Raw genomic sequence first — 27,209 nt, forward strand, 5'->3', positions numbered from 1 at the left:
TAAACAGAGACAAATTATAACTAATACGATCTAAAATTCTGTACTGATTGATAAAAATGATTATACTGATTATAATCGAATGTCGATCATAACGACGTATAAAAAAAATAATCTGAAGTTTGTATGCTTTTGAAAAGCACGTTAATAAGAACATATACCGTTAAAATAGTATCACTGTGAAATATCGTCGAGAAAGTTTTTGTTCCATTAAACGTATATACGTCTCTCGATCTCTTTTATTCTTACCATTAAATAGAATTTTTTTGAGTACATCTACTCTTTTCGCGAAATCAAATTCAATTGTCGAATTGAATCTCTATCGATTGTAGCTCGCCGATCATTCGAGTGCACTTTCGGAGGATTCCGTTAGCGTACAAGTGCTCGTTTGCGTCAAGATGAGAGCTAAAATCGTTTCCGAGGTGAACGCCAACGTACAGTTGTTGCAGGTAATATCATGATTTTTCTCATATTTCTTCTTGAAACGAAAATATTAAACATATGTATATATCTAAATATGTATATACATTTTAATACATTACAAGTTGATCTCTTTGAAATAATTAAATATGATAAGACGAGTGTTAAAATTAAAATGAAACGAAAAATATTATAATCAACGAAATATATTTTAGTCAAAATTAATTATTCGCGAGATCTTTAATCGTTATGTGATTTTGAAAAATTCTGAGCTTATATATAGTTCAAATGTTGTATCCTTTACTTACGTACTGTATATTTGTAAATCGACAGGATGCACCGGTAAAGTGCATAGATATACTCGCCAAGATCTGTCGCGTGATCAGCCTAGCGAATTTACACATGTGTTTCCCACGATCAAATTATTGGAGAAAGAGCAGCGACGTGGCACCTGCGGCAGCAAGTTCCTACGTTGAAACTTATTTCGGTAACGCGTTGATATTATATGTATACTTTAGAAGAGAAAAAAAAAAAAAAAAGAAAAAAAAAATAAAAGAAAATAAAAAAAATCTCAATCAATGTTTGGCAAGAACGTTTGTTTTAGAGAAGATTTTATTACCGGTTCTCGAGGTTATAGAGGATCCTGATATTTCAAATATGATATTGAAAATAATGTGCGAAGCCTGGCTCGATTATATTTATTTGCATCGCATCAAATTCAGGTAAATTAAATCGTAAATAAAATGCAGAACGGTAAATGAATCCAAACAAATTTTTCTTTTTTTTTCTTTTTTTTTTCTTTTTTTTTTTTTTAGCGAGTACGGAGCTCTTCAGTTACTCACCGACTTTGCCTACGTTTCCACGTGGGTAACAGCGTGCTCAATAATATCGCAGAATGTGAGAAATCATTTATTGAAGAACGAAATGTTACGCCGTTGCGAGGGCGTCGGTCGACTTCTTCTTAGACATCCAGGAGAAGCGATTCCTATGCAGAAACGACTTGGTAAGTGTATTTTGTCTCTTCGGGGAACAATTAAGGATTTCGTAGAGTCGACGTCTTTGTTCAGAATTTCAAAAAAAGGAAAAGAAGGAGAAAGAAAGAGAGAGAGAGAGAGAGAGAGAGAAAGATAGTAATACACGAGAAAGCATTTCTCAAGTGGCTAGAAAGTAATTAGTCTCCGTCATCTCTATTCACTCTCTCTTTCACGCAACAAGTACAAAAGTATGTTCGGTGCTTCAGCTCGTAGGACAAATGATAGCGGATCACCGGAATCACCCGGTCTCGAGCGGATGCCAGCGGAAATGTATGTCCCGAATCAGGAACAATGGCTCGAACTTCGAGCACCGAAGCGATACAACTTTTGCTGTACGGAATAAGTGGAATAAATTCAACGCAATCGACTTTCTTCTTATCTTTTTTCTTTTCTTTTTTATTTTCTCTCTCTCTCTCTCTCTCTCTCTCGTTCTCTCTCTTGTCTTTCCATCTTGTTTTTTTCTTTTACTCAGAAAGAAACGCTTTCATTTAATCGTTTTAACTTCTCGAATAATTCTTTTCGAGATTTATAAGGATCATCTCTAATCGATCTATCAGCTTGAACGAAACTAACGATGGATTTTATCAGAAAACCGGATGGATTTTATATTATCATCGTACAATTCGTAATTTGTACTTACTTACATTCCCTTTGAAGCCAACCAAACGACAGAAGCCTCTTCGTGTATGGCCTCTTACGTGTATCGTCTTACGCTTCGCGTTGAAGAGTGAAACGTTCTTACTCGACACGATCGTCGACCTTTGTTCCGTGTCATGTATGTATATATTCTGTTTAAACTTCTATGTTGTTGTTGGTTTTTATTTTCTTACGTTGTCCTATATTTTGATCGCTGTATGTTTCAAGATCAATGTGAACGTAATATCGAATAACAAATAAGATAATTACCTGGAAAAAAAAAAATATGTGTATTTATATATTCGTATTAATTCGAGAAAACTAAGAGTTCAATTGAGTTGAAATAACTAAGAGTCTCAAAACTAAGAGTCTCAATAATAAAAACGTTTAATTATTGTATCGATAATATTTTGTATAACATTTATGTATTTACGTTTTAATTAATACTCATGCTCATCAATGGATTCTTAGATTATGGGATATTTAAAAATTAATTAAGATTTAATTGTACAAATAATTCTTAACTATTTATTACATCTTGATAAATAAAAAGACGTTTATTTAATAATATAATTAATATCTCAATATTTGAATTTATTGATTTTTTAATTCAATTATTAATTATTTTAGAAAATTATTATTTTTTTTTATTGTTCGCTAGATTGATAGAAATTATCGATGATCGAAATCGTACGAGGTGATGTTTTACTTCGTATTAAAATTATCTTCGTATTGGTTAATACCACAAAATAAAAATACGTCGAGTTGACTCACGTTACATTCTCAGTTCCTTGATTCGTGACTAACCTTATGTAACCCAACCAGTCCGTCATGCTTACGTAGATGCAAATACATATATATATATATATATATATATATATAATTATACATATATATATATATATATATATATGCATACAATTACTATGGAGTCCCGTTGAATCGTTGAACATTTTAAATCATTTTCTTAAACCTTGTTTTCTTACGAAGATGTAGATTTCAATCTTATTTTTCTCCATTTTATCATTTATTAATTTCTTATAATCGTATAAATTTGTATTTAATTATCTCAATTTATTATTATCCTCAAATTAAAAAAATATCTTTCAAAAAATTTCTTCATGATCGTTGACATAATAACATTGCAAAATTTTGCAAATATTATCTTGATTTATAAATAAGTATTATCTTATTCTAATAAATTCTTTATTAATTGAATCAAGTAAATAATTTTCAATAATATATTGAACGTAAGAAAAGAAGATTTTCAATGAATATTACAGGATAAATAAAAAGAAATGAATATAGTCTCATATGTACAATATATTAAAGTACATATGTATGCGTATATATAAAAGCATCGTTGGATCGGTTTACCCCTTTTGAAACCTTTTTTCTCCTATAGTATAGTACAATCTTGTGGTAAGACGAACCGAGCCGAACGCGGGAGGAGAATAGAGACGAGAAACAAGGGAGAGAGCGTTGGTAGTGGCAAGTATTAGCGTTACCATCGTCATCGTCGTCCTCTCTAACGCAGTCTCTTCGTTCGTCGGTCGACGTATATACATACGATCAAGTAAAAAGTTTCGGTCAAATATTGTCTTGTTTACAAAAAAACAAAAAAAAAAAACAAAAACAAAAACAAAAACAAAAAAGTCATTAGACATAGTCTTTCCCTCTTTTATCTTTCTTTCTCATTATTTTCTTTCATTATCACCTTTCCATTATATTTTTTTTCTTTTATTATATCGTGAACGTGCGCGCATTTGCGCGCACGGCAAAGTATGCGTATCACCGAAAGAACTTCGTTGACCAGACCAACCGATTCGCCTGATTACGTTGAGTTTGCGAGTCTCTTGAGGACGAGAAGAGCTCGAATTCGAAACTTTCAATGCTGCATTTGCGCAAGTCTCATGTAAGTCCACTATTTATGTAATCTCTTGAGAAGATTAAAAAAAAAAAGAAGAAGGAAAGAAAAAGAAAAAAAAAAAAAGGAGAAAAATAAAATAATCGAGACAGATAACACACGCACGTATCACATTGTGTTAAATCCAAGTCAAATCGTTTAGTATCGTTGATATTGGCTTATTAACGAGGCGAAACATTTTCTTCTCATGGATACAACGATGTCGACGACATTTTCGAAAATTACATGTTACGATCACTTTCCCGTCCGTTAAATCGCTTAATATTCCTGTTACGGATACTAGATGATAATCCACGCAACGCGTTGCTTTACGCTATGATCATTAACTTCTGGATGATCTGTTTACGGGCTCTTAATTTGATTTATGAGACGGCCTGCTTGAATTCTCTCAACACTTTGGGAATGCACCAGGTCGTGGATACTGCACGCGTTCTCATAATTAAATACCTTTACTTAATTACATAACAATGTAATGTACGTGGATAGGTAGTTACTACTATAGTTAGAAAAAAATTTCGAACGTTTTTTCGATTTTCTCTGGAACGGGAACGAGTTGCGGAATTGAAACGAAAATACCTATTCCATCGTTAATTATTTTGTGCCTCCCTTCGTTCTTTTCTCTTCTTTTTTTTCTTTTTTTTTTTTTTGTTCTTTTATTATTGTACCATATTCATTCTCGTTATCCTTCGTTTACCACGCCCGTTCGTTATACAAGTTCATTATGCGAATTTACAAGAAAACAGCGTGCGCGCGCATATGACAAATAGTATTATATAAAAATAAATATCTCCGTGACATTGATATCTTTTTTTCTTTTTTCATTTTTATATATATATATTTTTTTTTATTTATTTCTTTTTCTTTTCAAAGGAAAATATGTTCTCGCGATTTTCAAACGATCGCAATTTCGCAGAGAAACGTATGTCACACGTTTGAAAAATTCTTTTACTTTTAATTAAATTAAATTTTGTAATTTTCTTTTTAAAAGAAAGCTAAGTTCTTGGGATTTTCAAACGATCGCAAATTCGCAGAGAAACGTACGTCGCACGTTTGAAAAATTCTTTTATTTTTTTTATTAAATTAAATTTTGTAATTTTCTTTTTGAAGGAAGATAAGTTCTCGCGATTTTCAAACGATCATAAATTCGCAGAGAAATGTGTGTCGCACGTGTGAAAAATTTTTTTACTTTTTATTAAATAAAATTTTGTAATTTTCTTTTTAATGGAGGATAAATTCTTGCGATTTTCAAACGATCGCAAATTCGCGAAGAAACGTGCGTTGCATATTCGAACGAGAAAAAAAAAACAGAAAAAGAAAAAAAATTATATTTATGCCTATTTCACCTGTCTAGTACAAGTAGTTGCTACTTACGTAAATTCACAAGTCACTTCGATGCCTATCGACAATCGCAAATCGTTTTAGTTTACCTGTTGACGCGTTAACGTGCAGAAGGAAAGATGTCCGATTCGGAGAAGATTCCGTTGGCCCATGCCGCGGAACCGCAAACATATTACGTGAACGACACCTACCAATTTTATTCGCGTAGGAGAAAAATGGAACAACAAATGCAATGCCTTACCTTCATCGTTTCTCTGTGAGTCCGATCGATCAAATACCTTTACCATACAATTTCACAATTTCTCGTCGGATATTTTAGCGAATTCTAGTCGAATTGAAAGATCGAAATAATATATATATATATATATATATATATATATATATATATATAAAGAAAAAACATATTTCATCGCGAATTTTAAATTTTCAAGATATTTCGAGAGACTTTTGTCGTTTTGTAAAAATTCACGACGATACGCGATCATTCATTTTGATCGAAACGCTTTGTTGTTTTCAAATGATAATAATTAATCGAGCAGATACCGGGAAATAGTCGAGAGCTTTGATTTAAAATGCATGTGTGATAATTAAAGCACGAACATAGTAGGTATATGACATTACGTTTATTACATGCCGTTAATATATTGGTATTCCATGTATCAAATTTGTTGTGTATCAAAGTTCGCGTTTCACGGTCCTGAATATAGATGATATAATTCTAAAATGGCGTAGATTCTGTGGAGTTTAAATGGACACATGAATACAGTACAGTATACAGTAATAATATATTATATTCAACGCATAACCTGGCATTGTATTTTAAGCGTAGGTCGATTCGTGTTACGTGACGTCGACCTTGATTACACGTGTAATCGAACGGCGAACGGGTACTACGCCGTTCGATCTCTCTTTCTCTTTCTCTTCCCCTCTCTCTATCTCTTTCTCTCTATTTCTCTCTCTCTCTCTCTTGTTCTCTGTTAATTGCAATTAAACGTACTTCAACACTTTGAGTTTCAATCGATTTGCATAACGTAAGGATAACGTCGCCCTCGGTCATTGATTACGTAACGACAACGTCTTGCTGAGTATAATTGGAACAAATCCGAAAACTAAGAACTCTCGACTGGACTTAAATCGAGAAAATCTGTAATTACCGAATAAATTTCGCGATTTCGATTGGTTTTTTTCTTTTTTTTTTTTTCTTTCTATTATAGTGAACAAGAACAAGGGAAAGAAAGAGAGAAAGAGAGAGAGAGAGAGAGAGAGAGAGAGAGAGAGAGAGAGAGTGAACTTTAACTGAAAATATTTTTCTTATTCGATTTCGATCCATTGAATGAAAGAAAAAACAAATAAGAAAAAGAAAAAGGATATTAAATTAGGGATACACGAGAAATCACAAGTAATAATGGTTTTTCCTTTAATTATTTAATCATTCGTTCGAACTTTTCAGAGCAATATTCACGATAGCATTGGTCGTTACGATCAGTTATTCCGTGAGTCACAGTAATCAAACAGAAGATGGAACAACTAATCAGACATCTTCGAGTACTGACTCGTCTGAAACGAACGATGTTGCTAATTTAAAAGTGGGTCTAACTACGGGATTCGATTCGCATACTTTCTTCAGTACTACCAGTGCGAGTCATTTCGTTTACGGAGCAGATGATAATATTGATTTTTCATCAAAGCAGAATCTGAGCGAAACAGAGTTGAAGGAAGCTCTTACGGCTGGTCAACAGGCTGTACAATTGAGAGTTTCTGCTGATATTGCGGCATTATCTTCGCCTTTACCATCGCCATCACCAGAATCGAGACATCGATGGGCAGTCAGCACGGGTGTCAATGTCGGTGGTTTAGCTTTGGCTGCCATTGGCGAGATAGCCGCTACAAAGCAAATCGAAAGCGCGAGATCATTTTCAGGCAAACCGTCGGCGATCGGTTGTTTCTTTGATGGTGGTTGGGCACCGAAAGGTGTTTGTAGAGAATTTCTGAATGTGAATTGCACCATCGGCAAATACAGAAATTACGACGGGACCTGCAATCGCCCGAAGCAATGGGGTTCGGCTTTGATGCCGTTTAGAAGAGTCCTGCCACCAGATTACGCTGACAGAATCGATTCACCTCGAAGAGCACGTTCCGGAAATGAGTTACCCTCGGCAAGGGAGGTCAGTCTGAAGGTTCACAAGCCGTCGCCCAGTTCAAATCCTTCATTTACCGTGATGTTAGCCGTGTTCGGTCAGTTCCTCGATCACGATATCACAGCCACAGCGATCAGTCAGGGCGTCAATGGTAGTTCCATCTCGTGTTGTCCGCCTTCGATCGGGCATCCAGAATGTTTTCCCGTTTCCGTTGGATCGGGAGATCCAGTTTACGATATTACCGGGAAAACCTGCATGGAGTTCGTTCGTTCGGCACCGGCTCCTCAATGTAAAATTGGATCAAGAGAACAGCTTAATCAGGTAAACCTATTTATTTTCTTGTTTCCTTATTATCTGATCTTATGTTAGATGTGTAAAATAGTGAATCATTTCATTTTTAGGTTACCGCTTTTATCGATGGCTCGGCGATATATGGATCGGATTCACAAACCGCACAGAATCTACGAGAATTCTCTGGTGGACGATTGAGGATGCAAATAACGCCGGATAACAGAACTCTTCTACCGGCTAGTTTAAATCTCAATGACGGATGCAATAGAGAGGATGAACGTTTAAGGGGACGTTATTGTTTCCTCGCAGGAGATCCAAGAGCGAACGAGAATTTGCACTTGACGACTATGCATTTGATATGGGCAAGACAACATAATAAAATTGCTGATGGATTGGCCAATGTTAATCCTACTTGGTCGGACGAAAAGATCTATCAGGAAGCTCGTCGTATAATCGGTGCTCAACTTCAGCATATTACCTATGAAGAATTCGTTCCAATTATATTAGGTGAGCAGGAAACAAATCTTCGAGATTTGAGACCATTGACTTCGGGTTATAGAAAATGGAGCGAGAGTCCTGATGATCCAATCAATGATCCAACTATAGCCAATAGCTTTGCCGCAGCGGCTTTTAGATTTGCACATACTCTTCTGCCCGGTTTAATAATGATGACTAATGCCCAAAAAGGCACTTCGTCGTACATCGAACTTCACAGGATGCTTTTCAATCCTTATAGTCTATATTCGAGCGATGGCATTGGTAACTCGGTAATTTCGGCTACTAGAAATGTCATTCAAAGAACTTCAATTCACGTCACATCGCAATTAACGAGACATCTTTTCGAGGATCCGATTAACAACGTTTCAGTACCTTGCGGTCTCGATCTCGTATCGTTGAATATTCAACGTGGAAGGGATCACGGACTACCTGGTTATACTAAATGGAGAGAATATTGTAATTTGGGGAAACCCGAATCGTTCAGTGATCTGATCGATCACATGGATCCAGAAGCCCTCGATGCGATATCAAAGCTATACGAATCCGTTTACGATATTGATCTATATACTGGTGCATTGGCGGAAATACCGAAAACCGGTGGTATCGTTGGACCTACTTTCACGTGTTTAATTGCTGATCAGTTCGTTAGATTGCAGAAAGGAGATCGTTATTGGTACGAGGTACCTGATCAATCGTATTCATTTACCGAAGGTAAAATATTCTTTTAATATATTTTAACATGTTATAATATATTTTAAATTAAATTTTATCAAATGTTTTAAATCTTAATATTATGTATTTTAGAACAATTGCAAGAATTACGTAAGAGTTCCCTGGCGAGATTGTTGTGCGACTGTTCCGATCAAGTAACCCAAATTCAATTGAAAGTTATGCGATCGATCGGTGCCGATAATCCGGTGATATCCTGCGAGGATATACCACAATTGTCTCTTGAACTTTGGAAGGAAGATCGTCTAAACGTACCAATTCTAAAGACAGCTCCGTTTGTGGTGGATTGGTTAAATTTCAAGAAGACTTTGAACGATACTATTCAAGAAATAGTGACATTTATTAACGATACCAGAACCAATCTACCACCGGCCAGTCCCGATTGGGTTGCCTTTGGTAACGAACTAAACAATACATTTTCGGAGATTAGGAACCAACTTAACGGATTACATCCGAAAAAGGAACCAATGCAAATGACGACTTACAACGACGGGAATTTTACATTACGAGCTGCTCCTGGAGCAGCCATGTTCAATAATTGGATAAATTTCAAAATTGAACTCATCAAGACGTTGAACGATACCATTGGCGGATTTGGAGGTATTCCACCGATTACTGCCGATTGGATCGATTTGAGAACGAAGATCAAGAATCAGACGTCCGATTTAATATCCCAAATTATTTCTGCAAAAATGGATCTCTTTTCTAAGCTTCCAATGAAAAATAATAAAACGGCTGAGATGATTAATGCAAGTAAAGAAAGTATCGCTGCAATTTTTGATTGGAAAAATTTCAAAGGCGACGTAATCAATTCTCTCGACGATGCTATCATGAATATTGCTACTAATATGCCTGGACCTGGTGATCCAGCTTGGGCCACGTTTGGAGATGACATTAAAGCTCATTTCAATGCTCTTCGCGATAAGATTATCGCTGACACGTCAACTGTACCAACAGAGTTAGCTGCAGGAACAGAGGATACGATGACTGACTGGATGTCCATTAAAAGCGATATCTTAAATACAGTATCGAATACCGTACAGAATATAGAAGCCGGTATGCCACCTCCTGGTGATTCCATAGCTTGGTTAGCTTATAGAGATAAAATTATGAAAAGTTTTGCTACATTCAATAGTAAATTTCCTGCGAACAATAAAGCTTTTCTAAAGAATCCATCTCCTTATACAAACATGCCGTTTGAAGGTGCACAAGCCGATATTTCGGGAAAATCAAAAGACAATCCTATGACAATGCAACTTGTAAATTTAACGAACGATTGGCTTGATTTTCAAAATAAAATAAACGCTTCTGTCGCACAGATAATCACAGATATTAAAAGCAAAGATCTAAAGACGATAGATCCTATTGGTTGGATCATTTTTTGCAATACTTTCAAGAGCAAATTTGCAGAGTTGAAAGACGAAATTGTTGGTATAAAAGCCGAATGGGCTGATTTCTTTAGTATGGGTGAAAACAATATCGTCAAGTCACCTACGTTTAATCTCAAAGAAACCACTAAGGCTTGGAAAGCCTCGTCTACTCTTTACAATACCGTCAAAGCTGCTACTTTTACAAAGCCAACGGTCTGGCCACCAACGATCATTCCAGCGGCCGACTGGATAACTTTTAAAAACGATATTAACGACACGATAATGAATTTTTTAAACACCGTTAATACAACGAACGCTGATTGGTCCAGTATCAACGATATGTACGTGAAATCATTCGATGATTTGAAAAATGAGATCGTAGCTTTAAAAGGATTAATCACGGACAATATCACGAATTCTATTGCTGCCGCTGATTGGAGTAAATTTCATACGCAGTTGAACGCCACTGTGAACGATCTTATTCAAAATTTGAAGAACCAAACACAGGCAAACATTATGGAAATAATAAAGGTATTGTTCGATGCCAAAGATAAATTCTCTATTCTTGAGTCACCGATTTTGCCTTTGGCCATTTCCGAAACGGATAATTGGGCTTCATATTTTGTCGATCTTAATAAAACGGTCGACAACGCTTTGAAGAATATTGGTGATTTAAAGCGTCCCGCGGCGACAGTCAAAGCAGACGAGCCCGCCTCATCATCTTCTAATATCATCAAAGTTTCAAGTTTCACGAGTCGCCTAAGTTTCGCTATTGTCTTTAGCTTGTTCAATATTATCTCGTCTTATACGTTTCATGTTAAAATAGAGAGATACGAATAATTACTAGGTTTTAATAAGATCATTCAATGGATTTATTATTATTTTTTATAAGTAAACGGATTCTTACAAACTAATAAATAATCAAATCGACACTTTAAATAGGCTTATTAAATTATTAAGGAAGTAATACATACATTTTTTATACTATAAGAAATTATCATTGATAATATTATCTTGAGTATTGTTAACGCAATTAAACGTAACAATCGAACAAAATTAAACGGCCAGACTAAGAAGAAGAGCTGTACCACGTGTTACCCATAAATCAGCAACCTCCGATCCAGTTTTTAAATCGACAGTCACGACGAAAGCGGGACGATTTTGATCACCGGATCTTTGAGGATAATAATACGTCGGACAATTGTATAATCCTATCAGAAGGGATGTATGATCGATAATAATGGTTTAAAGTATAAATCGTCAAAGAGATTTAAAAAAGAGATTGTCGATTATTTTTTACCTTTAGTTTTTCTGAAACGTTCGGTAGGTTTAAAGTGTATCACGGGCATGTCGTAAACAAGCTGCATCGGTGCTGGTTCAACGAGTGTCGCATTTTTCTTGTCCCATCCTGCTCCCTCCAAGAACATTGATCGCACGTACACTCCATCCTGTCATAATAAAGGCACTTCTTTTTTTCTGTTCCTTTTTTCTTTTTCTTTTTTTTTTGTTTTTTTTTTTGTTTTTTTTTTCAGTCATTCGCGCGATCGTTTTATATTAAAAATTGCATATATATCAAATATTCGGAGAAGAGAAATGGCAATCAATTTACCGATCCCTCGATAGCATACGATATAGTTATCGATTAATGACGGAATCGTACGATTTGATATACGGAAACGTTCAATCAAATAGAAACAACGAGGCTGACGTTGAAAAAAAATAAATTGTTTCGTTTTGTTTCCCCTTTTTTTCTTTCTTCCTTTTTTTTTCCTTTTTTTTTGGATTTCCCCTACCACCCCCCACCCCCGGGCCTCGGTTCTCTCGTCGTTGAGTATACGTGCGTTAATCATTTTATGCGATAGGCATCGTTCTATAGTGAACGAAAATCAATTTAAGCGCTTTCGATGATGGCAATGATAAAAGTATAAATGGATGTATAAAAATGTTCGTTATTGTTTGTTCGTTTTTTTTTTTTAGATCTCACTAATCGTTGATTGCAATCGAAAGGAATGCATAAAATGGAATTCTAACATTAATAAATTAACGTTCGATTTATCATTATTTGTTATCTCTTGTCATCATAATTTACCGTAGGTGATTCGATGATGGCAGAATCATCGATCGTCTGAACTATGAATTCCCAAGTTAACGAATCAATCGATATATTCCACATTCTTGCCGAAGTTTGCAATACGGCTGTGAGGAAACCTGTTGGAAACGTAAACGCGGCTAGCCAGAAGAGCACAGGCGGATGTGTGGTCTCAGCCCAAGTAGCGAAATGCTCAATGCGGCTGATCAAATCTCTGGTCCAAGCTCCGAGAAGCTTCAAGGATGGATAAGCGGTCAGCCAAAGGGAGGGAACTCTGCCTTCGTATATGCATGTAAAAATCTCTTCCAAGTCGGACGACATCAAGACCAAACCGCGTATACCACGTTGTAACTCATTCAAACTGCTTCGAGTTTTCGTTAAGAGTACATTATAGCGACCTATTTCTTGAAGAAGTACGACATCGAGAGGTTTCTTGATTGGCCCTATCAATCTATCGATTGTTTCATAATCTATGTTCTTTGGTATTTTTGATATAACATCCATGGTTAATTGTATCACCTTGAAAAAAGGAAGAAGAAAAAGAAAAAAAAAAAAAAAGAATGATAAACATTATTTTTTTTCATATTTGCAAGATAAACGTATTTTTAAATAGATAAACCTTTTCCTCCTTGTTCGTTTCCTCTTCGCTGGTAATCGCTTGAACTTGAAGACTCATTAAGGTTTTGCATATATTTCTCGTTTCCATAATAAGACTGGTTATATCTGCGTTAGGATGTTGTCCAAATGCTTCTGGTCTATCGACGGTCGGTAACGTCATAATAATGTCACGATAGAATTCCAAGGAGCCGTCTCGTGGTACGTAATATGTCGGGAGTGATGACAAACGATAATAAGGGATAGTCAGAACTTCGTCGGTGAAATATTGTTGGACATATGTCATCAACAACCGACGATCCCAGTCATCGGTCACATGACCGCCATAACAAACACCCGCAATAAGATATTTCAAGGATTCCCATGGTGTATCTGGGTATTCGTCCAAATACACCTGAAGAAGATTCTCCGATACCTGTATGATCGAATGCATAATATATTATACTCTTTTTTTTTTTCATATAATTTTTCATCGTTCTTTCTTATATCTTTTAAATTAACCTCAAAGTCGGAATCGTTGAAGCTGTAAATGACATTCCAACCAAGTTGCTGGAACTTCTTTCGTTCAAGGAGAATCGAATGAAAGAAGACAAGAACGAAGAGGAGCTTCTTATACTTGGATTTCGCTTGACACACATCGAATTGGGCCTCTGTAACGAGACTATACAGTCGCTTCATATTGGCTTTCAATCCTTTAGGTGGTTCCGTCGTCATTTTTATCCCAGCTTGGAGGATCGATATCGGAAACTCAGGAGTTGGACTCGAACTAAGCCATAATCTATGAAACGATCGATACCCTTCTTTATCGATTCTCCCATCTCCCATTTACTTTGATATCGTCGTTAGGAAATACCTAAAGTTCGGATTCAAAGCTTTGTTATTGATAAGGGTCTCGACGATCTTGTCCAATTTCGGCATCCAGCTGAGCGATAAGTGGCAATTCGCTAAGAAAACCCATAATCCCTTTTTTGCACCAATTTGTATCATTCTGAAGATAAAAGTTAACATTATAGAATTAACGAATAATAATAATAATATTAAAAACAAACTTAGTTGCTACAGGTGCCTGTCCTTGACCCAAGGATAGACTCATAAATTTGTCCATCATTTGTTGGTTTTCTGCGAGTTGCATTAATATGCTCGTGGGATCTACACCAGGTGAAAGGACAAAAATCAAGGGTGTCTGAGCAATGGAATCGTCCAACACTGCTTTTAAGTCGAGTACCGGTGGTTCGACAAATTTCTGATCTACATTTCGTATGATAAAGTTTGCAATTGCGGAAGACATTCTGTCGGGTCGACAACTACGTATAATCATCATTCTTTGAAATGCTGTACAGCCCTCTTCCAATTCGCCAACGAGTGAAGTATTTTCCGGTTCCGTACTAATATACCTGATTGCGAATAGTCGAAAAATAAGATAGAATGAACAATGTAAAGGGAGTAGGGAGAGAGAGAGAGAGAGAGAGAATTTTATTAAATTAATAAAGAGCCAACCAATTGTGCCAATCCCGCGAGTATTGTTCGAAGGACGAAATCAAACCGTGAAATCCTGGAAGTTTGTCGAGTTCCGTTATATTGTCCCAAGTTTCCGGAGGCAACCAAGGTACAGGCTTGTCCGGTTGATTCTCTCGATCCAGAACGATCCCACCTCTAAGAAGAAACGCATATTCCCAAGAGATTATCCTTCCTTCAGCGTTTAATATCTTAACGCACATATTGAAGGAAAATAATAGTTTGTGTTTTTCGAATAATCCTCGACAGGTATTTCTGTTAATATACATTGAAATTAATATAAATATCTTTCTTTTTTTTTTTTTATGTCGATCATCATTACAAATAAAGTTACTTGTATAGAGCGTAAGTATGATAATCATTAAGTTTCTCAATTCTATCGACAAGTTTTGTGCTCTTTGGACTTTTGTCAATGGACAACATGAACAGGGCGATGTATGAGTCAAGAGAAAATTGATACATCGGATCGATCAGACTCATATCTGTGAGAACGAAGAAAAGTATCGAAGCTCGTCGAGAACATGATCTATAATCTTCCCTCGCTATGTCTATCTCTCGTTCAGTTTCTTCTGACGTCACTAACGATTCAGCTATGGATATCGATGTAGCCTTAGACGTTTGTAGAGTGTTGAGAAGGTCCAGGTCGTCGAGAAGGTTAGGTCCAGCCTCGCTCAGCAGACTATAAAAGGGATATCGCATGTTCTAGTCATCGAGAATTCCAGACATGATTCGCCTAATCGACGCTCTGGGAGCATTTACGAGGGAAATTCGTTTAGGATAAGATCTTTAGAACGTTTCGTTATTCAGCTTGGTCGTCTCTTATCGATTATGTCGATGATAATAGTTCGAGATTTTGATGCCAAATATCTTCAGAATAATTCTCTTACTAACTTTTCTTACAATTGGTTAGTTTTTGCTAAGATGAAAAGTTTACAAACGAACTGACAAAAATAATATAGCGAAAAGGAAAAGTTATCAGAATAAAATGAAGATTTGGAAGAAGACAAAAAAAGAATATAAACAAAAGGAAGGACTGTTGAGAATTTTGTGGAAAAGAAAATTCTGTGACAAATTGTAGTGTATAAAATACCAGAGAGAGAGAGAGAAAGAGAGAGAGAAAGAGAGAGAAAGAGAGAGAGAGAGAGAAAGAGAGAGAGAGAGAGAGAGAGAGAGAGAGAGAGAGAGAGAGAGAGAAAGAGGGAAAGAAATCAGAACAAAATGAAGGTTATAAAAAGACAAGAGAAATGTAAACAAAAGAAATGATAAAAGTGTAGAAAAACAATTCGGTGAATGGAAGATCTCACTAGAGAATTCTATCCTCCAGTTCCTTCAACGTCCGCTTGCCGGATGCGATCGTGAGGACGAGACTGTCCTTTTGTTCTTCAAGTTGCGGCTTCTCTTTCCTGACCACGATTCCCAAGAGTTGTGCCTCTAATCCTGCAAGTGTGGCAAAGGTGTGGTAAAGGGAAATGTCCGAGTCGTTGTTCTCACTCACTTGCATCAACGAGTCTCTTTCTCCTTCTCCTTCCCTTTCTCTCTCTCTCTCTCTTTCTCCTTCTCCTTCCCTCTCTCTCTCTCTCTCTCTCTCTCTTTCTCTTTCTCTTTCTCTCTATATACAGCTTTCACGCACACACGTGCACAAGTATATACTATGGCTCTCGATCTCTCTATTTCGGTGGTATACGCTAAGATAATTAGTTACCTTGTTCCTTAATGGCGAAGTTGCATAACGTCGTTTTAGTGGATATCTCCGGAGCGTAATGGGGGTTCGAAAGTTTCGTTGTGATGAACAGTCGAAATTTGGCATTGAAAGTGATCATCTTATCGTTAAACTTGATCATCACTTGATCACCTGTGTTGCGTATATAAACATAAACGTGATTATTTTAACACATACATATTTACATGTATGTATATTTACATTTTATATTAGATATTTAGATACAGCTGAATGCGTTTATATCTCGTGCGTTTCAAAGAGAAATGGGAACAAAGCGACGTGAAGTATTGTTCGGGTCGAATTAATTTCTAGCGTACTGAGCGTAACGCGATAGGAAATATCAAATTGCGATTTGTTCGATAGGTAAAACGATAAAGAATTCGTAGAAGAGAGATAACAATAGTGAATGAAGTGGGAGGTAGTCGGATGGGAGTGGTAGGGGGGTGGGGAGGGAGGCTTTGACGTTTACCTGATTTGATAAAAGCTCTTTCCAGAATCGGATTCAGGGCTGGATCGAGAGTTTCTCCAACGTTCTCGAGCAAAACCGGCCAGCCAAACTGCAGTGCTTGTTCCAAAACTCTCATAAAGTCCGCTTGGCCAAAATCGATTACTCGCAGAGACTGCAATAACATTTGGTAAAGACAAGGCGAAAAGTCACGTTCCATGGACGTTGCCTCACGGTCTTTGGAAAACGCGGTAAAGTGCGAAACTTTTCTCGAAAAACTCAGGAGTAGTATTACGAAGAGAAAGGAGCGAAAAAAAGAAAGTATCTATCTATCTGTCTGTATGTATGTATGTATGTATGTATGTATGTCTATCTATCTATCTGTCTGTCTGTTGGCAGACAGACTTTTCGGGGAATAGAAAGAAAAGAATAAAGGAGAATAGTACATACATTCTTTGCCTCCATGTTCTTGATCCACTTCACCGCTTGACATTGCGGATCGATTACGAGTGGCCATCTAGTGCCTCTCGTCACGATGATACCGTTCTCGGTACTAAACCCATCCGAAGGTAATCCCTGAATGTTCCACTCTCTGATCGTCGTGGGATCAGCTAGAAATTCCTTCACGTCGAGTCTAGGCGACATCGGGATTTCCTTCTCGTTTACCTTCGCGCGTTTCAATCATGCCCCGTTGTAATTTGAATAATCTCCGTGTAATTTACTTTCTAATGAGAGCGAGCTTCAACGTGTCGCCAACGTAGAATCTTAGTACTCGTGCCTCACCTCTTTCATCCAAATCGTGAATAGTTCGTCCCTGTAATTCGACACGAAAGGTCCCAAGTAAGACACGAAGGCCGTTGATATTAGACAGTCACCGGGTAACCAGTCGAAGAATTCTCCCAATGATTCTACCGTTTCCAACCATCGAATCCTTTCTCCTGACAGACCTTCGACCAGCATAGCCGCGCGATCTAATTTAACCTTCAACAACTCTGCCTGTCAATAGGAAGAATATCCTGTGTGAAATCTAAGCGTTTCATAAGAAATTAAATTAATAAGATAAAAAAGAAAAGAGATTTCCGCTTCCATCTCTTGCTTTATGAAGCATGCGTAAGATAGATAGATAGATAAGGATAGAGAGAGAGAGAGAGAGAGAGAGAGATAGAGAGAGAAAGTATTCCCTTGCCATTTTGATTAAATCCTGCTTTTCTTTCATCTTCGCGTCGTACATTTTCTGCAACGTTTCGAGATCCTCCTGTATCTTTTGCAGTTGCATCGTAGCCTCCGTCAAAGCAGCTTCCTTTTGCCGCAAAGATTCCAAGGCGGCCTCGAGTTTCTCTCTTTTCGGCGCTACGATCCTAGAGAGAATAATTTTACAGGATTATTTTTATAGAGAAGCATCGATCGTGCTTCCTCTTATCTTTTTTTTAGTCAATCTAATGTAAGTACAAATGTAACTAGATAAATATATGCCATACCTATAGAGCTTTCCATATTTTTCCATGGCTATGACCCACATGCAAAGCGACTTGGCGGCGACCGAGACAACGCCTACTTTTACAGGATCGAATTCCGGATTGGTCGTATATTTTCCAATAGCTCTCAATACTCTATCCGATATATGATCCTTGTTGAAATCGCGTAGCTAAAAAGTTAAAAGAGATAATATATCGTGATCGTCGTTCGAAAAAGTATATAGCTAGAAAGAAAAGATTCGAGGAAGGATTCGGTACGGTGTTAATGAAGTTCACGTCTCCCAGCTGACGCTTGGATTCCGCCCAGGTTGGTTCTGAGTTCTTTAGAATCATAACTGCCTCCATTACCATTTCGACCTTTGGTGGTGGTCGAGCGAAGGACTTTATTTCCGCCAGATCTTTCTTGTTCAACGCTTCCAACGCCTGAAAAGATAAACCCGTGATTTTATCTTCCACGCATGCCAGTTATTAAAACCAGCTCCTGTAATTCCAATTTCTCCACTGAGCGTAGACAACCCATTCAAAGGCATTTCAGAATATGTTTACATAATCTCGGACGATAGCATTTCGATTAGCGTACTCTCATGCATCTATGTATTTTAATCCCTTTCATACACATATATATACGCGCTAGATTGCAATATATCAGGCCTATGCAGTCAAATGATGTCTAACGAATCGCTTGTACCGTGAAATTGTACGAGGTATTAAACGAGAAAAGGATACTTGCTTTCATAGCTTCGTTCAAAGCTGGCTCGACAGTGGCCAAATCGGCACGTGCTATCTCTTCGAGCTTCTTGCATTCTTTCTGTTCTTCGGCAATTCTAAGGGATTTTGCTGTGACCATTTTTTGAGCATCATCGGCGTCACGACGTTGATTAACTGAAAAATAATGTGTCATTGAATAAATATTAAGAAAAAATGTTCGATGCTTGAAATAATTTTATAGATTTAATTTCATATTTACGATGCCAAAATGAAATTTTTCTTAAACAAATTTACGAAATAAATCATCCAACGAAATGAAAAAATAATTTCGAGAAAAGTGAATAGATATAGTCGAACGATTTTGTAAGATGTTTTAAAAGATTTCAATAGAAGGATTATAAAAAATATTACGTTTAACGTTTTCAATCGATCAATACATTTTAATGACAAAATTCATGTCACATATATTAATACGATTAAATAAATTTATTACAATAAAGATAATCAAAGACATCGATGGAATTACCTATTGTTACCAAGAATTCCTCGCATTCTCTAGTAGATGTCTGCACCTGTTCTTGCGTTATCTCCAACTCAGCGGCCATTTCATTGACCTTTGCCTGAGTATCGTCGATCTTGAAGATCCCACCTCGAAGTTTATTCGCTTGATCGGCCAAATTCTGTCTCTTTTTATTCATCATACTATGTGTGTAGGATAAAAAGGAACAAAAAAAAACAAACAAAAAAAAAAGAAAACTCATAATAAAACTGTGAAATGCTTGATTCATCGTAGCTAGTTGTAATTTAAAATTCTATCTCACTCTTTGTAACCAAAGACCAATTCAAGAAAGTTCGTAGGCGTGACATAATTATATCGTTTCATTTCATTTGCCATACGAATGGAAAATCGCGAGACCATGCTATGGATCGAAGCAAATGTTGACGCGATTCCGTTTCGCATTCGTTCTTGTAATGGTAAAATCGGAATGGCTGTGGCGGATTGTCTTGGTTCCTAATATAACGAGATATTTATATATAATTTATATTATAGAAATTATTAATGTTTTCATATATATTTTTCTTTTTCTTATCGAATATTGTAACTAGAAAACGAAAAGAAAAAGAATGAAAATTAATAAAGAGAAAGTATAGAGTTTGTGACTATTAATAAGGAAGGTCATAAAGAAGATCCTCGATATCGAAAGCAACCGATAAGAAAATGACGATGGGAGATGCGACGTGCCAAAGCGTCGTATCGTTCACGAACGAGAGAAACTATAAAGGGGAAAATAATCGGATTCTACGAAATGGTTGCGGAAACTCTCGCTACGGCCGATGAGAAGCAAGAGAAAGCGAGCTAGAGTGGATAGGAGGGTGAAAAGGAAGAGGGCAAGGGAGGAGAAAGAGAGGGGCGTCGATTTCTAGAATCGAATCTAGTCGAGTCGAATCGATCGGCTGGAAAAGGAGGAAAGAAGGAAGAAAGGGAAGAGGAGAAAGAGGAAAAGGAAGAGGAGAAGAAGGAGGAGGAGGAGGAGAAGGAGGAGGAAGAGAACTGCAGGCGGAACTCGCGAGACCCACCACTTTATTTTCGCCGGTGATAGTGAGCGTCAGATTGAGATTCATGAGGAACTTGTTGCCAACTTCGAGAAGAGCTTCCTTCGGCCATTCCAGAAACCAATCGATGGTCGTGCAATTGATCAGGGATGGGTATTGCCGTAATCTGTTCCTGAAGGCGTCCCCGATCGGACTCATGCACAATATCACGTGCATATTGGCGCGAACCCTTTCGATCAGGAAGGAATAGATCGATTCTACCGTTGGTATTATGCCGATCTTCGTAGCTTCTTTCATTAAACGATTTTTAATCTAACAATATGGAAGAGGATTTATATGAGTTTATTATTTCGAAAATGTTCTTATTGAAGAAACGAAAGATAATCCTCGATGATTTCATTCTATGCAAATTTGAGCGAACGAGTAATAGCTAAGAATACTAGTTCATTCTTTGCTATCTCGTGATTTTCTTTTTTTTTCCCCCAATAGAAAAGATATTTCTTTTTAACGATCATGATTATGTTAAGGTAAAGGTAGTTTTATAGTGTTTACATTGATCGTATGGATACTTACGTCTTCCATTTCATCGATTTTGTAGAGATTGGCTACTTCACCGGTGCTCAGCATATTGTTAACTATCTCGAGAAACTGTTCCTCCGCCACTTGGGTATCATTGAAGAGAAAACTAGTCGGCTTATTCTCAACTCCTGCCATCGAGTAAAGCTTTTTCAGGTCCTCGCGGAATTCCATCACTCTGTATTGTTTCGTAACGACGATTTGAAAGGTGGTCAACTCGCACATGTAAGCTGCGATACGGGATACTGATTGTCTGCCACTACCTCCTATACCAACTAGTAACATGTTGCCTCGGGGCTATACAATTGTGGGATAACGATTGTCTTGAATTTCAGAAATCGATTAGACGATAGAATGAATTTGAATGATAACACCTCGAAGACGGATTTTTACATTTTACATTCATTTAGGATAGTTTATAGTAAAGTAAACATTTGGAGGATGAAACATTTACTTTGTAGTCTTTGAGCCATTACAAACTTCTGACATGGGGATTAGTGTAGAAAGCAGACAGTCTTCCTCGGAATTTCCATTTAGTTTCCTATTCATCGATCATCGTTGAAAGGAAATAATGTCTTACGACGTATTTATTAAAGATCTCTCTCTCTCTCTCTCTCTCTCTCTCTCTCTCTCTCTCTCTCCTATATTATAATCGCCCTAGTACACGCGATTATATTTTATGTTATAATAGTTAATAATAATTAATCAATGCAATTTCAATGGAAACTTTCGCAAATGTAACTTTCAAGTTATTTATATAAAAATTATTTGATTAACGATTTGAAAGGATTTACGAGTGTTTCACGATACTTTCAATTGTATAAATAAAATAAAAAAGGTTACATTGTATGGCGCGTTTGAGATAAACGTCTGCTTTCTTCAGTAAGAAAGAAGAAAAGGCACGTAGTATGGAATGGTTGTGATGCCCGTATTATATCATACCTGGTGCTCACGAATCACTGACCTGAGATATCACACGGACAATGCGGCATATATGCTCGACCGCATCCTGAAAAAGAATGAGATCGAGGCGTACTACACCAGTAGAAGCGTTATATTCGTCCATTTGTTCCTCTATATGGCGTCTCACGGCGGCGATATCCACGAGATCCTCGTATATGTTCCAGGCATTCATAAAGTTACCTGCGCTCATGTATTTTCTTTAGATAGTCTTTTTATAGCTTCATCGTTGCATTACGTATTACGATTCTAATTCAACGTTATGTTAACATATGCAATGATCTTTTATCTCTTTCTCGGAAACAATTAATTCATCGAGGAGTGAATGCATTAGCTTAATTAAGATAATTTTGAATCTTTCGTTCAAAGATTTCGTTGGATGCTTACCGAAAAGAGGAATCGTTTTATCCGGACATACGCTTGTTATTGTTAGCTCGAAATATTTACCAAGTAGTTCACCTATCTGTCCAAGGAACCATTCAGTATCTCTAAAAAAGAAAAAGAAAGGAAATAATGATTAGATAAAATTAGAAATGTTTATTATTCTTTTTTATTCCATTTACTTCTCGTCGATGAAACGATCGCAAAAAACACGATAAGTTTCATGCATCCACAAACGTAGAAATGTATGAATCGAATATTGATGATCCTTGTGACTTCGAAGCAATCCTTGAAATATCTATTAGAGTAAATACGATTGAAATTTTTTTTATTAATTTTTCAAAAATTCACATTTATATTCACAAAGTTTACCTTCGATATATCACGCAAATTGAAGATATAATGCATCTTGGCGGGTGTTGGTAACATTTTTAATACAACGCGATTATATAAAGTTATAGTGGCAATCGTTATTGTATCGGCTGAAAGAAAAATCAAGTTGAATTCGTAATTGCGAATAGAAATGATTTATCATCTTACCAATTCCCTTCACTTCCGAAGAAAAGTCTGCGATTTGTTGATTAAGCATCGTCCCGTATATTCGAATGATTTGTTTTTCACTGGGAAACGTCATATTAATGATATTAAATCTCGTAAGTAATCGATTCGAGATTATGTTACGACCACCACCAGGTGGACCCATTGCTGCTATTAATTGTATCTTTTGTATATATTTTTTCTGTTGATTCTGTCGATCGTACCTATTGGAAAGATTATCAACGCTTAATCGGTTCGTTACATAAGTTTTAATATTCAGATGGGTCATTCGAATTCTCCTGGCAAATTCGTGAAAAGTGGAAGAGAGAATTCATACTCTCAAGAAAAAGTACATTTCGCCGCTTTTCTACGAACTCTTTGATTTACCACCTCTCGAAGTCGATCGGCGAACAGATCGGCTTCCCAACGGACTTTGGTAAAACTTTTTGATTTACCAGAATCCATAGTCGATCCACTGACGGATCAGTTCCAATGGTGGCTGTGCTCCGTACGTCTCTTTCATCGGCATGTTAAAGTCGTCCATAAAAGTTATCATCGTTTTATTGCCGACGGGAATGTAAACCGCTTTCGTGCGTTTCTCCAGTCTGCTCTCAATAGCTTCCTATACGTATAGAAAACTCGTCGTTGAATGTACCTTTTCATTGTTTCCGACGCCCATGAAAAATCTTTCGATATCATCAAAAGATATCATTAAAATTACCTGTACGTTATTCGATGTTGTTTGAGCAGACATATTTATAACGAGTAATCCATATTTGATATTATCCATGGATTCTAAAGCTGATCGTGCAATTGAGCTTTTTCCAGTGCCTACAGGACCAACCAGAAGGACGGGATAACCATTGATTAACAGATTGCTTACGATGTAATTGTAACGAACAGTGTCCACCGTCGGTACAATTATATTGTGAAATGGTGTCCTAAGGAAGAAAAGATCTTACTTTTTTTTTTTTTTCTTTTTTGGATTCGTTAAAGGAGAGATAAAAGAAAGAAATTAAATTAAAAAAAAAGAAAAAAAAAGAAAAAAAAAGAAAAAGAAAAAGAAAAGATTGGTCTCGTAGGATAAAAAAGAAATTGTTCGAAGTAAATTTAAAGCCTTTTGTTCTTACCCCGGTTGAAACCTCCAGGCATGAGATAATTTTTCTTCCCACGAAACGAAACTACGCTGACGCACGTCTACGTAATATTCGTAGATGGTATCTCTCAAGGGAAATGATCCTTCTAATTCTCTTATGAAATTGTCCATCTTTTGACGGCCCTCTTCATCAACTGAGGCACACAATGACCATATCATGCTGTAATACCAATAGGAAATTTATTCCTTCGAAATGAATTATATAGCACTTAAAGCGGTTCACAGTTAAACCGATCATCCATGATCAATGGTGAAAGAGGTATTCGTTGGTAATCCGACATACGTTTGGCGATTCAAAAGGAAATTGCAATTAATGGGACGAGAGAAAGCTGTAAATTCAAAATGGATAGTATCCAAAAAGCCGACAAGTATACGTAAGTATAGTTTTCTTATTGCGATTGCATCGTTCGAAAGAAAAAGAAAAAGGAAGGTGCAATCCGGCGAATGTGGAATATCGTTTAGATGCAAGAAGAATCAAGAAATTTATGGAAGAAACTCGAATCAGCCGCTAGAACGGTACAATTGATATTTTGGATGGTGTTAGTCGGAAAAAGTAGTTTACCAGAAGAGAAACCAGATCTTGCAAATGGTGGAGAACGCCTCTTCGTCGTTGCCAACTTCGGCGCTGGTCTTGGGTCTGGCGAGCACATCGAGAAGCTTACAGAGGGACTGAATGGAATTTAATTCAGGAACTGGCACGAGTTCCTCGCACTTGTGATGCTTAAATTCCAACGTTATGTCGATGAAACGATCGAAGAGTTCTTTCATCTGATAAGTTCATTTGTATTAAGCTATAATTATTTATTTGTTCCTTTTTTTTTTTCTTTTCATTTTTAATCAGAGAAATATCCTTTACATGTTCAACGAAGACAGGTTCCTTCTCGTGACTCTGTAACCAAGATTTAACGAGAGGACGCCAACCAAGATCCTTGTAATCGTTATAAACCATACCTGCCCTAGAAACGGTGGCAGGAGAGGCAACACAGAGATCCTGAACCTCGAACAACAAGGACACTTGTTTCGGCATCGTGATTCGCTCGTTATTGATCAGCGTCAAGATCTATGTATATATGTATGTATGTATGCGCCAACGAAAATTTCACGATAGTAGAAGGAAACGATATTTAACGTACGAGCAGATAATAACTTCGTTTTGAATAAGCCGAGGGAAACCTACTTTGTTATCGTCCATAACACTGTTCATATTTTCGATCCACACGGCATCGACAGGCCCGTCAAAGAGAATCCACTTTTCGTCGGGCGACTCGCCTGTAACGATAATAAAGTATGATTCACTTTTGTTTGAATTTTTTTCTTTCTTCTTCTTCTTTCTTTTTTCTGTGTGTGTGTATGTGTGTGTGTGTTTTTTTTTCTTTTTTTCTTTTAAATCGTCGAAAATATGTTTCTCGTCGATCTTTTTGGTTTTTTCAATGTCTTCCGTCCCTTCGATTTTTATTATATTATTTAAACAAATGGGATTAATCACGCGATGACATCGTAATGGCCTAACGTAAAAATGACCCTCTTTGTTAGAAGTTCAATTCGAGAAGAGATAAAAGCATTTTACTGGAGCAGGTCTTCCGCATGATCGACGATATTACTCCATCAAGCCACTCTCCGGTCGAGAGATTGTATTCGCCATAGAGCTCGCTGAGGTTCAATGCTTTAGGATTAATTGGATAGACATGAACGGCGTTGTAACCCGGTTTTTCATCGTTCTTCATTCCGCTCATCGTATTTTGCAATATTTTCCATGTGACCGTCTTCGCAGTGTTTGATTCACCGACAATCATCGTCGAATGTCTCGAATTTTTCGTCTCGTAAAGTTGAATCACTTTTGTGATTATCAAAGGAATCGGCTACGAACGAGGTCCATTTTATTTGAATTGGAGAGAATAAAATCATATAGAAATAAAATAGATATTCTATCAACAAGGAATTACTTGTAGCTTTAACTTGATAGCCTCTTTAGTAATATAACCAATGATTTCCTCGTAATCTACGGTTGGCACGTCTACGGTAGGAAATAGATCGGTGGTGATTCCAAGGAAGAGAGGCAGATCGTTGGACGTAAGTTTCGCCACGTTCATGTCTTTCATCGCAAGAATGATCACCTGCATTTCGATGAGATATTCGTTATCGGTTCGTTCGAAATCATCCCCGAAACGACGTCGTAAATTATAAGAAATGAAAACGATCGAACATGGGATAATATTTTATTGCAATTTTTATTTTTATTATTTCCATTTCTCGTTTACTCGCCTCGTCGTCAGCTAAATTCGGATGAAGACGTTTCTTCCAGCCGGCGTATCGAGTCAAAGTCACTATACCTCTTAATCCAAAATCATAGTGATATTGTTTGCTCAATTGTTGTTGTGCCAATGTATACAAGGTAAAGACCTATAATATATATTTTTAAGCATTTATAATTTTGAAGCATTTCACAATTTTGATTATAAATTAATCCGAAGTGAAGTTGGACCGATAATAACCTTCCGAGCAAGTATGCGAGTTTCCTGAAATCCTTCTCCAAATAAATTGATCTCGGCGATCATGCTGCTGTCTGGTACCATCATCGAGATCGGTCTGAACATGGATTTCAAATTATCTGGAAGTTCTGTACGACCCGCGTACCCGGGATTCATCGTGATGAAGATACCACAGGTACTAATCAACCTTATCTCTTTGCTCTCGAAAACGAATCTCTGAAGTTTCTGAGAGACTGCGGTTAGTATTGATAATATCTGTTGCGCCACGACGGATAATACTTCGATATTGATTCTGTTCAATGAGAAGATCCATCGTCGAAAAAAAAATGTTATAAATAAAAAAAAAATTTTATTGAAGTTGATTCGTTCGATTTACCTGTTAAATTCATCGAAACAACCCCAAGCACCTGTCTGAGCTAAACCCGAGAACATTCTTCCCATGCTTATGTAATCTAGCCCTTCTGAGCAATTCTGCACGATCACATTGAATCCCAATGCCTTTCCAAGATCCTTAACTGTCTCGGTTTTCCCTGTTCCAGCTGGGCCCTTAGGGCTTCCCCCTCGATACAAATGAAGCGCCGTCGTCAGAGTAATGTAACATCTGTCAATGA

The 27,209-nt window shown here is 36.9% G+C and overlaps 3 protein-coding genes across 7 annotated transcripts in view; 1 reads left to right on the plus strand and 2 right to left on the minus strand.

Moving 5' to 3' along the window:
• The window catches only part of LOC118443321 (uncharacterized), an 85,695-nt gene extending 83,441 nt beyond the window's left edge, over positions 1 to 2,254 (minus strand). Inside the window, exons 1-3 of one of the 4 annotated variants that reach the window (XM_085659418.1) lie at positions 2,096 to 2,254; positions 1,260 to 1,402; positions 730 to 868 (exon numbers count right to left, since the gene is read on the minus strand). In XM_085659418.1, coding sequence (XP_085515544.1) covers positions 730 to 821 — 92 coding nt within the window. In that variant the 5' untranslated portion in view covers positions 822 to 868; positions 1,260 to 1,402; positions 2,096 to 2,254. Of the gene's footprint in view, positions 1 to 725; positions 896 to 1,259; positions 1,403 to 2,091 lie in introns of those variants that run through there. The other 3 variants (XM_085659417.1, XM_085659419.1, XM_035870108.2) reach the window with 3 other exon arrangements.
• A 1,353-nt stretch (positions 2,255 to 3,607) lies between these two features.
• Positions 3,608 to 11,300, plus strand: LOC118443317 (uncharacterized). Of its 2 annotated transcripts, XM_035870088.2 has the most exons (5): positions 3,904 to 4,002; positions 5,437 to 5,608; positions 6,803 to 7,811; positions 7,892 to 8,990; positions 9,084 to 11,300. In XM_035870088.2, the coding sequence occupies exons 2-5, from the start codon at positions 5,472 to 5,474 to the stop codon at positions 11,216 to 11,218; spliced, it is 4,380 nt and encodes a 1,459-aa protein (XP_035725981.2). In that variant the 5' UTR covers positions 3,904 to 4,002; positions 5,437 to 5,471; the 3' UTR covers positions 11,219 to 11,300. The 2 variants fall into 2 exon arrangements, with proteins under 2 accessions (XP_035725982.2, XP_035725981.2); XM_035870089.2 differs by lacking the exon at positions 5,437 to 5,608 and having other exon boundaries at positions 3,608 to 4,002.
• Positions 11,301 to 11,434: 134 nt separating this feature from the next.
• The window catches only part of kl-2 (dynein heavy chain 2, axonemal kl-2), a 31,675-nt gene continuing 15,900 nt past the window's right edge, over positions 11,435 to 27,209 (minus strand). The window contains 38 exon segments of the mRNA XM_085659434.1: positions 11,435 to 11,589; positions 11,679 to 11,826; positions 12,468 to 12,986; positions 13,087 to 13,497; positions 13,584 to 13,860; positions 13,936 to 14,070; positions 14,132 to 14,476; positions 14,580 to 14,852; positions 14,932 to 15,276; positions 15,902 to 16,034; positions 16,300 to 16,449; positions 16,787 to 16,937; positions 17,213 to 17,428; positions 17,546 to 17,758; positions 17,949 to 18,120; positions 18,241 to 18,407; positions 18,496 to 18,660; positions 18,968 to 19,119; positions 19,472 to 19,647; positions 19,767 to 19,957; positions 20,524 to 20,811; positions 21,073 to 21,372; positions 22,040 to 22,218; positions 22,423 to 22,523; positions 22,599 to 22,714; positions 22,789 to 22,898; positions 22,957 to 23,177; positions 23,409 to 23,575; positions 23,675 to 23,894; positions 24,084 to 24,269; positions 24,672 to 24,857; positions 24,859 to 25,169; positions 25,287 to 25,378; positions 25,677 to 25,968; positions 26,053 to 26,223; positions 26,372 to 26,509; positions 26,602 to 26,890; positions 26,975 to 27,199. Coding sequence (XP_085515560.1) covers positions 11,435 to 11,589; positions 11,679 to 11,826; positions 12,468 to 12,986; positions 13,087 to 13,497; positions 13,584 to 13,860; positions 13,936 to 14,070; positions 14,132 to 14,476; positions 14,580 to 14,852; positions 14,932 to 15,276; positions 15,902 to 16,034; positions 16,300 to 16,449; positions 16,787 to 16,937; positions 17,213 to 17,428; positions 17,546 to 17,758; positions 17,949 to 18,120; positions 18,241 to 18,407; positions 18,496 to 18,660; positions 18,968 to 19,119; positions 19,472 to 19,647; positions 19,767 to 19,957; positions 20,524 to 20,811; positions 21,073 to 21,372; positions 22,040 to 22,218; positions 22,423 to 22,523; positions 22,599 to 22,714; positions 22,789 to 22,898; positions 22,957 to 23,177; positions 23,409 to 23,575; positions 23,675 to 23,894; positions 24,084 to 24,269; positions 24,672 to 24,857; positions 24,859 to 25,169; positions 25,287 to 25,378; positions 25,677 to 25,968; positions 26,053 to 26,223; positions 26,372 to 26,509; positions 26,602 to 26,890; positions 26,975 to 27,199 — 8,086 coding nt within the window.

The sequence above is a fragment of the Vespa mandarinia genome, chromosome 9 (genome assembly GCF_050613455.1).
Source record: "Vespa mandarinia isolate Hongniang chromosome 9, ASM5061345v1, whole genome shotgun sequence".
In the NCBI taxonomy this organism is placed as follows: Eukaryota; Metazoa; Arthropoda; class Insecta; order Hymenoptera; family Vespidae; genus Vespa; species Vespa mandarinia.